Source organism: Artemia franciscana, chromosome 8, assembly GCF_032884065.1.
Source record: "Artemia franciscana chromosome 8, ASM3288406v1, whole genome shotgun sequence".
NCBI lineage: Eukaryota > Metazoa > Arthropoda > Branchiopoda > Anostraca > Artemiidae > Artemia > Artemia franciscana.
In genome coordinates this window covers 914,032-931,909 of record NC_088870.1, presented here as the reverse complement: position 1 = coordinate 931,909, position 17,878 = coordinate 914,032, and the positions used below count along the sequence as shown (strand labels likewise).

General features: G+C 36.0%; 2 protein-coding genes across 3 annotated transcripts in view; one reads left to right on the top strand and one right to left on the bottom strand.

Moving 5' to 3' along the window:
• LOC136029859 (uncharacterized) overlaps positions 1–17,878 on the bottom strand; it is a 57,462-nt gene that overhangs the window by 24,764 nt on the left and 14,820 nt on the right. The window lies entirely within an intron of this gene.
• LOC136029860 (T-cell acute lymphocytic leukemia protein 1-like) lies at positions 1,149–17,402 on the top strand. The gene is made up of 3 exons (XM_065708317.1): positions 1,149–1,283; positions 13,054–13,294; positions 17,069–17,402. The coding sequence occupies exons 2-3, from the start codon at positions 13,056–13,058 to the stop codon at positions 17,298–17,300; spliced, it is 471 nt and encodes a 156-aa protein (XP_065564389.1). The 5' UTR covers positions 1,149–1,283; positions 13,054–13,055; the 3' UTR covers positions 17,301–17,402.

Here is a 17,878-nt window from a genome sequence, read left to right as displayed (position 1 = left end):
TTAAGATCCAAAAAAGCTGTTGAAGACTCGAAAAGGGGAATCCGGGTAGGATTCGCTTTCCATGTCCACTCAATTTTCGTCTTCTTGCGATTAACGGCCTAGCACCTTTACGCTATTCGCAGTCAAAAGACATTAACAGTAAAAACCTAAGCCGGCTTCCCTTTTCGGCTCGCAAAAAAAGACCTTAAGCCGTTGTTCAGAACAAGGTATTTATGACCAAACTCTAATGTGTGATTCTTTTTTGTAAAAAGTATAACTGCAATTTATTATTTATGTATTTAATGTATAATTGCCGGTATTTAGGAGCAGATAAGAACTAACATTTATTTTGTTTTCTAGTTCACAAGAGCTAAAATATTGGTACCCTGGCCCTCTTTTTTTTTTATTAAACCCATTTCGTTTCAAGCCCGAGAGGTAAGTTCCATAGATCCCTGCAGCGTGAGAAAGGACCGAACATGCGGTATATAGTTGTAGAAATTATTTTACTTGTATCACTGATACTACCGGTTTTGTAACTTCATACACTTAAATACGTTTCCAAAGCTTATATTGCCAACTGGCATCTGCAGGGCAGATTATTAGACCAGGTATTCCCCACCCCCATAAGAGACAGCAAAAAATAAAATTTTGTAATGATAAAAAAAAAGCTACATTTCCAGGCAAAAAACAAATAGTTTTTATCCCCGTCCCCTTTATTTTGGAAAAACTATATCATGCATCCCCCCCTGTCAGAAAATTCCACCGGATACAAATGTTTTGCCATTTCTTCCTAAGAGCACTTTGATTTAGCAATATATATATATATATATATATATATATATATATATATATATATATATATATATATATATATATATATATATAATAATCCTGTAATTTTCTTGGAGGGAGGGAGCAGGACTTCATAGAGAACAAAGCCCCAATACAAGATGTGAAAAAATTCTTGACGAACTTGGACAATGCAGGGGCAGCTGAACCTTCCCCAAAAGACATCCCGACACTGTCTAGATCACTTGGTGTTCATTCATACAAATCGACGAAATTTTGATGGAACATATTTCTAACTTCTAAGCCTTGTTTTTCTTTGCCCGCATGACCTAAGACGCAAAATCATCATTATTCAACAGAATAACCAGTCAAATGACAGCTCCAGGGCGCAGGGTCAAAATAACAATGGAAATGACATTTAAGGTCCGCCCTGAAGCAAAATCATTCTCATGTCAGTTAGCAAACATTGTTGGCTCTAGAAACAATTTTGATACAAGAAAATTTATGCTTATAAGGTGAGCTTCTTTCGATTTTTTTTCTTTTAAATGAAGATTACCTAGTCCGTTCTAAGTCACTTGGTCGGTACAGACGCAATGGAAAAAGAGAAAAATATGGGAACTGAAAAATTAGAAATAGTGCTTTAAGAAAAACAGAAGAAATTCTTATCTGAGGGAAGCAAAAAACTTCTTTTAAAAAAGAGGTTTTGTTTGCCTATCTTAATATCTTCTAAAGTCCAGACTTAAGAAAAAAATTACTTGTTTTCCATTAAGATTTATAAAATCGAATCCAAGTCAGGGCTTCCACTTAAGTATGAGTTTTTAAACTTGAATCTGGGTACTTTCCAGGGTTTGCCTATTTACACTTGTTTTCTGAAGGAGGGGTGTTGTTTTTTTTTAAACTAAGTTTTTAATCAAAAAATCATATTAGAAATAGATTCAGTTTTTCTTTCTTTTTATAATCATTGTTAACCTGAGTTTAAATTTAGGTTTGTTTGAAATTTGAAAAAAAAAGAAACACAAATCAACACACCCTGGTCAGCAGCAGGAGCCAATTAATGAGAGGGGGGCATGAAAAAGGGAATTATGTTAAAAACATAATAAATTCCAAAAAAATCGTACACATCTTCATTTCTTACTGGCGAGCTTTTGTGACTGAGTTATGAGCAATGGAACATATACAATTTTAGAAAAGGGGAAGAAAAATGGGGACTGCCTCCTCCTCAATCCCTCACTCTTCACTCTAAAGTTTCTAAGTACGTTAAAAAAACTTCTTATTTCAATAAAACGGCCCTTGTGCTTCAAGATTCGTTCTTAAAGAATTGGGACAAAAAGTCAAACTTTGACGTAAAGAGCAATGTATTCAGGAGAAGGCAGTCCCTCTCATATACGGAGCAATCTTTAAAGTTATAATGTTGTTCCTTACTTTCAGTTGGAAAAGGTTTTTCAAATAATGCCGGAGAATTCACCTCCCTTTTCCATGGAAAGTCCCCCACTAAAAATTTCTCCATGGGTAGTTCCGCCCGTGTAAAATCCCTCCAGGAAAAATTCCCTGGACAAATCCATCCTCACTAAGAATTCCCCCAGAGAAATTTTCCCGGGCAACTCCGGCTGAAAAATTCTTCTTAGCCTACTTTTATTTGAAAAAAAAAAAAAACAACTTATTTCTTATTTAGTTTCTGGTAATTTTCAAATCATACCGAAAATCCCCCTCATTGAAATTTTTCTCGGAAATGCCACCTCCCACACCGATGGAAAGGTTCTCGTGTGGGAAATTCTCCCCCGCTGATTGAAATGTTCTCGTGTATAAACTTCCTGCTCCCGCGGAAAATCTATCCCCTACTGCAAAAAAAAAGACAATTCCAACTGCACTGAAAATTTCCCTAGAACAATACCCCGCAAAATCTCCGCACCTAAAATTGAGTCACCAAAGAGAAATTAGGACAAATAAAAACAATTTAATATACATTTCTGGAAAATCCCCCCTGTAAAATATCCCCTGGAAAGCTTAGCCCCGGAAGCTGCCCTCGCCACGGAAAATTTTTCCCGTGGAAAATACCTACTCATGCACACAATTCCACACCGTCCCAAAAAATATCTGCATAATTCCCAGGAACAAATACTATATGCAATCAATTGGCAAATTTAATAACTTGTAGCGATTACCCCAAAGCCTGTGGAGTATCATGCCATACCCAGAGATATAGTTACTAGACCTTTCAAATATGCTGAACAAAATCACTACCTCAAAATTTTGATCAGACGACTTTGGGAGGAAAGGGGTATGGGAGAGAGGAAAGTTGCCCCTTAATCTTTTAGGTTACTTAAAAAGGATTCTAGAACTTTAATTTCCGTTAGAATAAGTCCTCTCCCAATCTTCTAGGACCATGGTTAGACACGATCACCCCTGTGAAAAAAAAACGTAAAAGGGTGGATCGGCAATATTTAAGAAACGGCTTAAAGTATCCGGGCATTAGGATGGAATTTTAAACTAAACCACAAAGTCAGAATATGAATACTATTGCTGCTTACTGCTAATGATACTACTGCTATCACTAATATTACTCCTAATGCTCCTACTATAACTTCTGCTACTATGACTACTACTGTTACTAATGCTGGAGGTATTAGTAAAACTTTCATTGAATGGTGAGAGTGGTGTTAACTGAATATTGGCTATCAAAGGGATGTATTAGCAATATTCTAGCCTCACCTTTGGGTATTAAGCTGAAACTTTCAGGGCTACCAATATTACCACCACTTTTGCTACTAGTTCTACTGCTACTATTACTACAGTTGGAGTGCACCCAGCTTGTCAAAAAAGACCAGTTTGTAAAGATATCCAGTCGGAATACCTAAGGACTAGAGTGGGGTATAAAATAGAAACCTTCACGATAAGTTTATGTTGCGTTAAACCACATCAAAAGGCACTATGTGTAGGCTGGTTGTCGGTAAGATGTCTCAGCAATATGTCAAGAATAATTGAGGGAATTTATTAGAAACTTTCAGGGTTACTTATATTACTATTTCTGCTCTTACTATTCAACGAAATAAAATGGGTGTAAGTGAATCCATATTGTCAAAATAACAAAGATACAATGTCTTAGAAACAGAAAAAAGGTCATTAAGTTTTATTTTTGAAAGAAACTTGAAATGTAAAACTAAATAAAAAAGACTATTTGTAGACAGATTTTCAAAAAGGTAATTCAAAATAGTAAGCCAAATTCTTGATTCTTATAAAGTAAAACCGATAAAAATTAGATGTCTTTTTCTTTACCAATGAAAAGGACTATGTCAATTAAAAACAAAACAGAAACTCATTTTTAAAAACTTCTCCAACGAAAGAAGCTTTTAAAAGAAAAGTAAAGAGCTATATTAAACCAAGGATGAGTAGAAATAAACTATTCTTCAAGTGTAAAACTACCAGAAACCAATATCATAAATAAACCAAACCTAAAACGAACAGAAATTATAATAGATAGCTGAGTCAAATTTAAAACGATCAGAAACTGAGAGGGGTAGAGCTGACGTCCCTCCCTACCTTCTAAAATCAGAAACATAATCTGCACTTTAATGAAAACAAAATATGTTTTCAGTTTCTCCACTCGTATAACTTTAATAAATATAACATTAGTCCGATTTTCAGGAGTAAATATGAGTACAGACTGTTAATCCATAGCCTATTCATTGTTTTTTCAGTAATCCTGGTTATGATGGTGATTTTTTTTTCTTATTTTATACCCCGATATCGGGTATAAACACGAAATAAAAACACCGAGCTTGAAATACTGTTTTCGATTCTAAGGTTTGTTACAGCCAATAACAGAGGCTATATTACTGTGGGGTGGTACACTCGTTCCTAAAGATATACGCAGTACATTCAAAGTAATCGGTTAAGGTAGACAATGATTTTAACAAGCGAATTGCGAAATTCCAATTGTGGAAGTGCATGGACCCTAAGGTGTTAAGACACAGAGGGGGTCTGTCTGCGTGTCACTTCACTTCACAATGACTTTAACGTTTTCTTTAGCTGAGCTGATTCGCTTCATAAAATTATGTTCTGTGGTACATATTCCATATCAGCTACTACGATGGAGGGTGAATGATTATTTCTCTCGTCCGGGGAGGGGGAGAGGTACCTTAAGCCTTAGAAACGGTATTTTACAGCCGTTTTGTGTTCCTCCAAACTACACTTCTTCGCACCGCAAATGGTACACTTCATATTATGCACAATATGCTTCCACCATGCCAGGCACAAGCCAGCCAGTGCCTACAATTCTCTGAAGTGGCAGCCCTCGAACCAGACTAATACTATCGACTTTCCTGTGCTGACCCCACACGTTATCCTGTGTCCCAACAAAAATTATCAGCAACATGTCTCTTTCCTTCTTTTTTACTGAAAAAAAAAACGAAAAAACAAAAAAAAAAACAACAACATCCTTTTGCGAAGCTAAAGAACATTGTTACGAACAATATTTTTAATAGATTTCTCCAACAATATAGAGCACTTTTGGACGATAAATATAGCCGGAATTTGGTTGGGAGATTCAAAATTCAAGCATAGAGAGTAAACTTGAAAGATCTTAATTAAAGAACCCTTAAGAGCTATTTTCGCGTTTTACAGTTTCACCTTTTAATTTATAATTCTCTTTAAATTTTTAATACCGTTATAAATTTTTTTTTTTGCATTTTTGGGCCCCATTTTTAAATTTCAGGACAAATCAAGCGCTTCCGCGAATTGTTGTAAAACATTTTTTTCAAGTAAAACATAGGTTCAGCCAATCTGTAAGCAAGTAAGTGCTGATCCGATGCAAATACAAGTTTCAGCGACAAAGTGGGCCCACGAACCCTCCACCACCTACTCCCTCCCATTAATTCTTTAGCAGAAAGATAGGCACGTTCTATCTTCTTTGAAGCAAAACTATGGAGGAATTTTCAACCCGAATCAATATGGGGTAAAATATACCTATACTCTTCAAGCCATCCTCTTGCTCTTCTCTGTTGCCAATTCTGTAGCAAAAAGTCGGCATGTTCGGCACCTTCTTTGAAACGACACCGAGGATAGATTTTCGATATGTGGGGTTTCAGAACTAAACTGAATCAGATGTCCCTCCGACAACCCTGTCCTGATCATTCATAGCTTCCTAACAGTTGCTAGGAATATTTAGTACGATGGAAACGCGCCTTCAAAATCACAGGCATTACGGCCATTTTTTCCATGAAACACTAGATGGTAGTTTAATAGTTTTTCCGCATGATTCGTCACGGTTCCAAGAGTTGTTTTTTGTATGTGAGGGGGACATATTTTTGGTCATTTTATTAAGAATGATAATCCCTGAGTCGATGAGAAGAGAAATCTTCTGATGTTGAAGCAAGAAAAAAAAAACACTCCTAAGAAGCGACGGAATAATAAGAAAAAGTGAACGCCTATTTAATTAAACACACCAAAGAATAATTGACGAAGTTGAACTAGGAAAAAAATCGGATTCTAAAATTATGATTTTCATCATGAAATGATGAAACATTAGAATGTTAGAATAAACTAGCACGTCTTGTAGAAAACACTTTTGGCACTAAGGCTTTATTCGGATGGACCTTTTTACGAAAATTATTTTTGACAATTTTCAAGTAAACCGGGTTTTTCACAGCCATGTCAGTAGAAAAAGCTCAGAAAAGACAGTAGGTGTATAAACTGCATTTTTTGACAAAACTAAAAGATCTAAAGCAGAATTGGTCAAAAATGAGAAACAGTAAAAAAAAAACCTTGAAAACAACAACGAGTCTATGGTCAGTAGGAGGAAACAAGAGTCAAGAGCTCATACGGCATGAGTTCTAGCAAAATTCTATGAACCAGTAGATTGATTTAAAAGGAAAATCAGCGGCTTCATTTCGGTCGGGATTTGAAATAAGAGCTCTGAGACACGAGGTCTTTCTAAATATCAAAATTCATTGAGATCCGATTACCGACTCCTAAGTTAAAAATACCTCAGTTTTTCTAATTTTTCCTCTCCCTTCAGGCCCCCAGATGGTCGAATCGAAGAAAACGACTTTACCAAGTCAATTTGTGCAGGTAGCTGACACGCCTACCAATATTCATCGTCCTAACACGTCCAGATACACCGAACTCGCCAAAGCACTGGATCCCCACCCTTAACTCCCCCAAAGAAAGCAGATCCAGTCCGGCTACGTCAATCTCGTATCTACGACATTTGCTTATTCTACCTACCAAGTTTCATCCCGATCTCTCCACTCTAAGCGTTTTCCAAGATTTCCGGTTCCTCCCTCCAACTCTCCCCCCAATGTCACCAGCACTTGTCGGGATTTAAAATAAGAGCTCTGAGACATGAATTCCTTCTAAATATCAAATTTCATTAAGATCCGGTCACCCGTTCGTAAATTAAAAATACCTTAATTTTTCCAATTTTTCCAAATTAACATCCCCCAACTCTCCTAATAAGAGCGGATTCAATCTGGTTATGTCAATCGCATATCTACGACTTGTGCTTATTTCCAAACCAAGTTTCATCCCGATCTCTCCGTTCTAGGCGTTTTCCAAGATTGTTTCCCCCTCCAACTCCCCCCAATATCACCGGATACGGTCGGGATTTAGGATAAGAGCTCTAAGAAACGAGGTCCTTTTAAATATCAATCCGATAGCCCATTCGTAAGTTAAAAATAAGTCTTTTTTTCAATTTTCATTTCCCTCCAGCCCCCCAGATGGTCTAATCGTGGAAAAAACTGTTATCAAGTCAATTTGTGCAGGTCCCTGACACGCCTACCAATTTTCATCGGCCTAACACGTCCAGATGCACCGAAATCGCCAAAGCATTGGAATCCTCCCCCAACTCCCCCAAAGAGAGCGGATTCGTTCCAGTCTTCTAAATATCAAATTTCATTAAGATCCGATCACTCCTTCGCAAGTTCAAATACCTCATTTTTTCTAATTTTTCAGAATTAACCCTCCCCCAACTCCCCCAAAAAGAGGGGATCAATTCCGGTTACGTCAACTACGTATCTAGAACTTGTGATTATTTTTTCCACCAAGTTTCATCCCGATCTCTCCACTCTAAGCGTATTCCAAGATTTTAGGCTTCTCCCTCCAACTCCCCCAATGTCATCAGATCCGATCAGGATTTCAAATGAGAGCTCTAAGACACGATATCCTTCCAAACATCAAATTTCATTAATATCCGATCACTTTTTCGTAAGTTAAAAATACCTCATTTTTTCCAATTTTTCAGAATTAACCCTCCCTTCCCCAACTCCCCCAAAGAGAGCAGATCCGTTCCGGTTACGTCAATCATGTGTCTAGGACTTGTGCTTATTTTTCCCACCAAGTTTCATCCCGATCCCTCCACTCTAAGCGTTTTCTAAGATTTTAGGTTCAACCCCCCCCCCCACCCAACTCCCCTCAATGTCATCGGATCCGGTCGGGATTTAAAATAAGAGCTCTGAGACACGATATCCTTCCAAACATCAAAATTCATTAAGATCTGATTACCCGTTCGTAAGTTAAAAATATCTCATTTTTTCTAATTTTTCTGATTTACCGTCCCCCACACCCACCCAGATGATCGAATCGGGCAAACGACAATTTCTAATTTAATCTGGTTTGCTTTCTGATAAGCCTGCCAAATTTCCTCGTCCTAGCTTACCTGGAAGTGCCTAAACTAGCAAAACCGGGACAGACAGACAGACAGACCGACCGACCGACAGAATTTGCGATCGCTATATGTCACTTGGTAGATACTGAGTGCCATAAAAAAGAATAGCAACACAAATATTTCCCCTGTATCCAACAAGACGTCCTCACTGCGAAGAAATTACCTTAGACCTTAGATTCTCCTGTGCTTCCAGAGGCACCCAGGACGTCCAAGAAGAGTCTCCAGTCGTCTCTGAAACTTGCAGCTGCGATGATGTCTTCCCACTCCGGCTGTAAAGCGTGAAGTGTGTGTGCGTGAAGGTGCCGCAGGTAGTTGTTGTATATACGACGGAGTGTATTTTTGGGTCTACCTCTGCGGCGGGTACCTTCAGGTAACAAGAAAATGTAGATTTGAGGATCCTGGAATCATCCATGCACAGCACGTGTCCGAGGTAGCTCTATCTACGCCTTCGTATGGTCTCTATGAGGGACGGTTGACCTGTGATGTTTCTAATATGCTTTTTCGTTACCTTCTGGGTCCAAGATCGTTCTACCATTGATTGAATGACTTCCAGAAAAAAATCTGGCAGTTATTGATTACCTCTGATCAGAAAACGCTATATGTATTAATAAATACAATAATTAATATTTCGAGACAAATTTGCCAATAGGTAGTATACTATGAAACAGTTCGTGGTAACGAACTGTAGTAAGGAGCTACCCGGCTTAATAGTGAAGGAAACTCTAAAAAACGGAATTTTGATACCAAAAGATACATTTAAAAAATCGGATTTTCATGCTGATTTTAAATATATAAGTTTCATCAAATTTAGTCTTACTCATCAAAAATTACGAGCCTGAGAAAATTTGCCTTATTTTGGAAAACTGGGGGAAAACCCCTTAAAAATCATAGAATAACCTAAATTACACCATCGCATTCAGCGCATCAGAAAACCCTATTTTAAAAGTTTGAAGCTCCTATCTACAAAAATGTGGAACTTGCCAGAAGACCGATTTTTTTTTTTTTTTTTTGCCAGAAGACCGATCACGGGTGCGTGTTTTTTTCCAGGGGTCATCGTATCGGCCAAGTAGTCCTATAATGTCGCAAGAGGGCTCATTCTAACGGAAATGAAAGATTCTAGTGCCCTTTTTGAGTGACCAAAAAAATTGGAGGGCACCTAGGCCCTCTGTCCCCGGTGGACAGTCCCCGGGGGAGGGGCTGCAAGTTACAGACTTAGACCAGTGTTTACATACAGTAATGTCTATTGGGAAGTGTATTGACGTTTTCAGGGGGATTTTTTTGGTTTGGGGGGGAGTAAGAGGAGGGGGATAGGTGGGAGGATCTTTCCTTGGAGGAATATGTCATGGGGGAAGAGATATTCAATGAAGGGGGCGCAGGATTTTCTAGCATTATTACAAAAAAATGAAAAAAAAATATGAAAAAGTTTTCACCTGAAAGTAAGGAGCAGCATTAAAACTTAAAACGAACAGAGACTATAACGCATATGAGGGGTTCTTCTCTTCCTAAATACCTCGTTCTTTACGCTAAAGTATTTTTAGGAATTTCAACTATTCATTCTACGGCGTTTCTGATTCAGGGGTCATTATTAAAGAATTGGGACAAAATTTAAGCTTTAGTGTAAAGAGCGAGGTATTAACGAGGGGACAAACCCCCTCATATTCATAATAAAAATATACGAATATAGAAGTTCGTTACGTAAGTTAATTCTTAAGTTACGTATACTTTTTACTAATAAAAACGTTCGTTAAAAATAAAAAGTTCTATTTGCCTTTTTAAGTAACCGAAAAATTGGAGGACAACCACATCCTTTTTTTCTCCCAATCGTCTGGTCAAAACTAAGAGAAAGTCATTTAACCAAAAAAAAAAGAATTAATATGCAAATTTCAGTTTAATAATTTATGTAGGAGAGCCAAAATCAAACATGCAATAATTCAAAAACGTTCAGACATTAAAAAAAAAAAATATTTGTTTTTAACTGAAAGTAAGGAGCGACATTAAAACTTAAAACGAACAGAAATTACTCCGTGTATGAAAGGGGCTGTTCCCTTCACAACGCCCCGCTCTTTACGCTAAAGTTTTTTACTGTTTAATAAATTAGAATTGAGAGCAAGAGTCAAACTTTAGCGTAAAGAGTGGGGCGTTTAGAAGGGAACAGCCCCTTTCATACACGGAGTAATTTCTGTTCGTTTTAAGTTTTAATGTCGCTCCTTACTTTCAGTTTAAAAAAATAGTTTTTTTATTCAATTGCCTAAATTGACCATTCCATTAGCGCACTGGTTCTCAACCGGGGTCCGCATGAACCCTAAGGGTCCATGTAATATTTCCGGGGATCCACAGGCAAAGCAAAACAAATTGGGGGTCCACAATGATATTTTGGGGGCCCTTGAAGAAAACCAACTCAGAACGCTCTTTATTTTTAAGAATCGATTTCTACTGTAATTTACATTATTTTTAATCAGTTTAGTGACCTACTCGGAATGGATATACCAATTTGGGTTTCAATTCCTTTCGAAGTTAATGTTGCCGAAATAGAATTATCTTTGCAAAAGCCCCTCATCAAATTACAAAGTAATGAAATAATCCGTGCAAAATTCAAAGATGAAAAGTACAATATATGGAAAACAACCGACGTTGCTGCAAAGTACCCTTTGCTCTGGGATAAAGCGCAGTTCTACGTTATTGCTTTTCCTACATCTTATCTTGTTGGGATTTAGTCGTATTTCTCAAATTTTATCAAAAGCTCGCAATAGACTTGACATTGTGAAAAGGGGTGATCTTCGACTATCATTAACATCGATAGAACCAAATATAAAGAAACTTGTCGAGAAGCATCAGCCACAGGGATCTCATTTAATAAACATGCCTTTTCCTTTTTTAATCACACACTTAATTTCAACTGCTTTTTTATCCAGTTTACATAAATAATGTTGGAGTGAATTAAACAGCCTGAGGAGCTCTACTCTCCATGAGCTTTAGCTGCTTGCCAATCGAAGAAACTTGTAATATTGTAGTTATTATCACAATAATAGCAATAATAATAATAATAATTATTATTATATTAGAACATTTTATTCGTATTAAATTAGTTTTCATTTAAAAATAAAGCTTAATCGTATGCTATTTGTTTGATAATTAAAAGTGAAGAATAAAAAATTGTTCTTATGTCCAATTGCTATGAAGGGGTCCAGCAAGATAAAAAGAAGGGAAAAAAGGCCCATGGGGGAAAAAAGTTTGAGAACCACTGCATTAGCGAGTTACGGACAAGTTAAAATTTAAAATTTTCATTACCCAGATCAACAGGTGTAGGTATGTCAATATTCAGTATCTCGAGACATGTTGCCAAAATGCCACACCTTATGACAATAAGACCATTCTTTGAATGAGTTAACGACTTCTAGTTTAAATTTTGGAATTTTTTTTGTACCCCCATAGAACGGTGATATAAATGTTGTGAAAATTAATATTCAATATCTCCAGAATGGCTAGAAATACTGACGAGAAAATTTCAGGGGTAGTTGGAAGAGTACAAGTAAAAGTGGAAAATATGACTTGGAGGACTATAGAAGGGATGAGATAGGGAAAGGTACAAATCGACACTGTCCTTTCACATAGAGTATATGACAGAATTTCTTTTATCAGGTGGTGATAAAATAACCAATGCCCCTTTTTTTCGTAAGTTCAAATTTTTTTTCTTACGATTTTGTTTCGTAGCTTGAAAACATGTTGTCTTTATTTCAACTTTGAACAAAATGTTCTTCCACCTTTTAAAAATCAGACAACAAAGTTTTTGAAACCAATTTTTAAATAATTTTCTCTTGTATCCTTTATACGTAACTTCAGTGTTTTAACCTCGAAAGAATTTGTTTCTGAAAATTAACTAAATGCTATTTATTGTGTTAGTTCGACATGAATAGCACTTTTTAGCTAAATTTTTTAGTATTTTTCAGCAGATTAGGACTTTATTTGGCTAAATTTCAATTTTTTAGGTAGAACATCTGCTTAATTTGAGCTGATTAGGGAAATAATAAAATATATCTTAAGATTTTATGAAACTTATACTACCTATTCAATCGGACAGATGTTTTCCAGAGCAACAGACAGTTTTGGGTGCCCGTTTCATTAAACGTATTTAAAACATCAAGCTGAACAAAAAAGGTGGTTCTATTTCACTTTTTAGGGCTACAATGAGAAAAAGGTGGAAATGGCTAGGACACAGTTTGCAGATGAAGGATGCCCTGTTGCCAAAGAGTGTCTTTTCAGCTATCCATCTAGAGTTAAACAAAGCCTTAGCAGGAAGAAAAGCAGGTCATCCCTGAGCGAAGTGGGATGAGGTCGCAAGGAAGGATTGACAGAAAATTGGAACTTCTTTCAAAAATTGGAACAAGCGACTTGGTGCTGCTGTGAGTTGTTAGTAGTAATGGTAGAAGTAATATGCATTTTGTACAATATGTTTGTCTAAATTCTTCCCTTCGTTCTTTATGCTATATTTTGTGTGTATGGCGCTCTCGGCATTACCGGTTCTGCGACATGTTTTACATAATGTTTTTTCGTTAAATAAAGCCTGTTTTCTTCCCTTTTAATTTTTTTAGTCCCTTTTTAATCTGTTTTCCGTCTCCTCTTTTCAGTAATGTTCAAAGGTTCAGGGTCATGCCGCTACTCGATGCTTGATGGGAGGGAAGAGTCACTTAATGATCAAATTGCAAGCAGTCCCAATGGAAAATTTTCAACAGACGACGACGAAAGCTCAGAATTTGAATATGGGTCTGAACTCTACGACTCCGACCACGAAGATATTGGACCTTTGGTCGAAGGAGATGGTATAGGTGCCAACAATTCAAGTCAGCTATCTAACCATAGCAAATTGAGGTAGGAAACAAATTTGGTAAAGTACCTTGGACAGGCTTCCACCTCGGGAAAACACACCTTTGGTAAAGTACCTAGGACAGTACTGTCGAAATCTACTCAATTTATTAAGTCGAAAGTTAGATAACCATGCAACCTTCAAAATTAGGGTAAATTGGGATTTGAATTTTGAAGAGCAGACATTTTTTGTCTGCTATGAATAGTAGTATTGATGTATTAGGTATTTGTGAAACGTTTTTATCTATGGACAGCTGTCTCTCGTCTTACATTTTTCCAGGTTACCAAATGATTTCGAAGGTTAGAAATCGGATGAGACAAGGAGGTTTGTCTTTTTTGTTGAAAAATGGAATAAAATTTGAAGAAAGGGATGACTTATGCCTTTGGATTGAAGGGAAGGTGGAAATTTTTTCTGTGGAAATTGTATTTGTTGAGAATAAAAAGATAGTAATTTGTTTGGTTTATAAACCACCTAGCACTCCCTCGGTTGAGTTCCTTGATTTATTTGATGATTATTTATGTAAACTTCTGTCTGTAAAAAATGAATGCATAATCATGGGTGATTTTAATTTTGATTTGTTATGTTTGAATAGCTATAATTTTGAGTTTTTGAACTTGATGTTATCGCATGGTTATTTTCCAATGAATCGCCTTCCTTCTAGAATAACTGAACATTCTGCTACTCTTATTGATAATGTGTTTCTCCCTTCAAATTTAGTTCCTGATTCTTATTGTGATATCATGATCCATCCGGGATCTGATCATCTTCCTGTTTCATGTACGATAAAGCAACGGATCCCGACTTGCGAAAAGTCTAGGCGTAAACTTATAAGAGATCTTCGGCCGGCAAATTTACATGAGTTCCGTGAACAAATAAGTGTAATATCGTGGGAGAAAGTGTATGAAGAACCGGATCCCTCGCGTGCCCTCAACAACTTTCTTGGGATAATTACTCCGATATTTGAGTCTGCTTGTCCCTTGAAACTTACTAGGAAAAAAGAACGAGATATCCCCCGAAAACCCTGGATTGATGATGAAGTTGTTGAAGCTATAAATGCTCGTAACGCTTGCTTCTTTAAAAGTTTAAATGACTCATCTGAAGAAAGTAAAAATGAATATATTCGTCAACGAAATTTAGTGAATAAGTTAAGACGTTCAAAAAAAAAAAATATTACATCGAAAAATTTAATGAACAAAAAGGTGATATGCGGGGCACTTGGCAGACCATTAACGGCGTGATTAAAGGCACAGGTAAACATTATGGCCTCATAAATGCTGTCACTGTCGAGGGTGTTACAGTGACTGATAAGCAGCAGATTGCTGACGAGTTTGGTAAATTCTTCTCTGGTACTGGAAGTAGAATCAGGGAAGACACTTCTCACGGAGACCCAGCGAAAAGTGACACGCTCTTTGAAGATAATCGAGGTGAGCATCATAAATTTCAATTTGAAAAAGCGTCAATTGAAGAATTAACAAAAATTTTGAAGAATTTAAAGTCAAATGCTGCTGGTATTGACGGTTTGAATCTGAAAGCATTCAAAGTAGTTTCAGTGTATCTACTACCATGTCTTCTCTACCTCGTTAACCTGTCACTTGAGGTCGGCCAATTCCCTGAAGCGCTTAAGCAAGCAAAGGTCCTACCACTGTTCAAATCAGGCAATAAGCAAGATATGACGAACTATCGACCTATAAGCTTGTTACCACTATTCTCAAAGATATACGAGAAAATAGTACATCGACAGCTGTATGAATATTTAGACAAGCTCGGAATATTAAGTGAGTCACAGTTCCGGTTTCAGAACTAAACATTCAACTGTTCATGCGGCATACCATCTAATGGAGTGCGTTAATAGTGCCCTAGAAAGGAATCTTATCCCTCTTACTGTGTTCATAGATTTTAAAAAAGCATTTGATACCGTTGATTTTAATCTTTTGTTAAGTAGGCTAGCTTGTTTGGGAGTCCGTGAGAAGTCTTTGGATTGGTTTAGGTCTTACTTGCATGGTAGGTCCATCAAAGTTATGATAGATGATGTGGTAGGGAAACCCTTCAATGTGAATTGTGGAGTGCCCCAAGGTTCGGTATTAGGACCTTTACTGTTTCTTATATACGTGGATACAATGCGTTTTTACATTCCTGGTGCCGTAGTTACATCATTCGCAGATGACACAGCGCTTACAGTGATTGGGGAATCTGTCGAAGATCTTATAGAGATAACTAATGTAGCTTTGGAGAATTTATCTCAGTTCACAAAGCATAGTTTTCTTGCAGTGAATACTGAGAAGACTAATTATATGATATTTAGTCGTATTGGTAAAGTTGTAAATAACTGTCATAGTATTCTTTTACAAGGTGTTTCCATCAGTCAGGTTTTTCAATGTAGATATCTAGGATTTTATTTTGATGTAAATTTTAGTTGGATTCATCATTGCAAAGTTTTATCTTCAAAATTGGCTCGCGGAGTTGGTATTTTAAGAAGATTTCATGATTTTTTTCCTCTACATGTCCTGAAAGCAATTTATTATTCAATTGTCCATCCTTATTTAGTGTATGGTTGTTCATTGTATGCAAGCAATTTTTCTAGTCATGTAAAAAGGGTCCAGATTATGCAGAATAAGGCAATTAGAAGTTTGGGTGAGTATCTTGCGTGTGGTAGTACTAGAGATAGTTTTAGAGATTTAGATATTTTGAATATTGATTTTATTAAATCTCAACAGATTTCAATTTTTGTATACCAGGTTTTAAATGGATTGTCTCCTCAATATTTTAGAAGTTTTTATCGATATAATTCAAATTACCACGATTATTCTACTAGGAGCTCTGATCAGCTGACTAGTGAAATCAGGCATACAACGCGATCTGGGTTTATGATTAAACATGTAAGTGTTGTTATTTGGAACTCAATTCCAGAGAGTGTTAGGTGTTCTGAAAATCTTATGTTATTTAAAGTAAGAATAAAAAATTATTTTTTGAATAAATTATAAATTATATTGTTTAAATTTTTATCCCTTTTTTTTCTTTTTTTATGATGAGAGATGGCTGTTTAGAGATTGTATAGTGTTTCGTCTTTTTTTTTTTTTTTTTTTTTTTTTTTCTTTTCTTTTTTCTTTTTTTTTCGTATTTCTTTGATTTTGAATGAATAGTTATCATTTATTTGTTGTAGTTTTGCTGCTGAACAGGGACATTTTAGGTCCCTAAATTGAGCAGTATATTATTGATTGTAAGTGCAATTTTAGTAATTTTTATTTGATGAAATAAACGCATACCATTCTAACATACCTAAAATGGGGATAGGAGGGAAATGTTTACCTTTAAATGTCTTTCGCGCCAACACAATAGTGGTAGCAATTCCCCAGCTCAGTTTTTCAACTTAGCAAGGGCTCTTGACTCGTCAATAGCTTGTTTTAACCAAGTGTAGGTCAGGGCGATATTTCTGGTAACCTTTAGTGATAAAAGATGAAAAACAAAGATTTTAAAGAAAAAGAAGAACTTTCTAAACCAAAAAATGGAAAACAACGTAAAACCAAGATTCCAGTTTAGGTAAAAAGAAAAAAGTTTAAACGTAAGTAAAAAAAAATATTTTAAATGTCAGCCCCCCTCCTTAAAACAAGAAACAAGTTCTGAGTCTTCACTCTTTTAAATTGCACTAGCAGCTAAGAGCAGGCCTAATACTCTTTGAATTAAATTACTAGGTTAAAATAACAAACTTCAAAAATTACTCAGAAGTTAAAAATACAAATTCCCACTAAAACATGATCCTGTTTAATTGTGATATTTCACAGATGGGAATTGGCCGAACATCGAATTGATAGTTCTGGAAGGATCGTGAAACCCTGCATCACAAGTCGAGAAAGATGGCGGCAACAAAATGTGAGTGGTGCCTTTGCTGAACTAAGAAAATTAGTCCCAACATATCCACCGGACAAGAAGTTGAGCAAAAATGAAGTTCTGAGACTAGCAATCAAATATATTCAACTATTGTCAAGTATAGTTGCGTGGCAAGAAAAACAGTGAAATAAAATAAATTGTTGTGATCATTTTGCCATTTCCATTCCAAGTTCCTTATAGATACCATATGTATAAATTCTTTGAAAATAAAATATCCTTTGATGTCAATTATTCAAGAATATCATTTTTCTAAAAAATTTAACTTACCATGGGAAATTTTAAATTGTCAAGAAAGACATTAATGAATTTTGAAATTGAATATCTCAAACTTTAGCCTGTTCAATTTTTATAAACAAAATTTCACAGAATATTCCTTTTGTAGTACATGCTCCCAAGCCCGTATTCAGGGGAGGGGGTTTGAATCCCTCATGACATGTTTGGCTGACTCGTAAACAGTAACAAAAATGAATGTAAACCAATTTCTGATGCAGTTTTGAAGCTTTTTAATAGCTCCCCCCAAAAAAAATCCTGGCTACGTCCCTGCATGTTCCCCAGATATCCCTAGTACACGCTCTGTAGATATTTAACAGACTATATATATATATATATATATATATATATATATATATATATATATATATATATATATATATATATATATATATATATATATATATATATATATATATATACTACCTTTATAA

Coding starts and splice junctions, on each gene's coding strand:
- LOC136029860 (XM_065708317.1), top strand. CDS start 13,056: ATGTTCAAAGGTTCAGGGTCATGCCGCTACTCGATGCTTGATGGGAGG. Junction 13,295..17,068: donor TCTAACCATAGCAAATTGAG/GTAGGAAACAAA, acceptor GATATTTCACAG/ATGGGAATTGGCCGAACATC.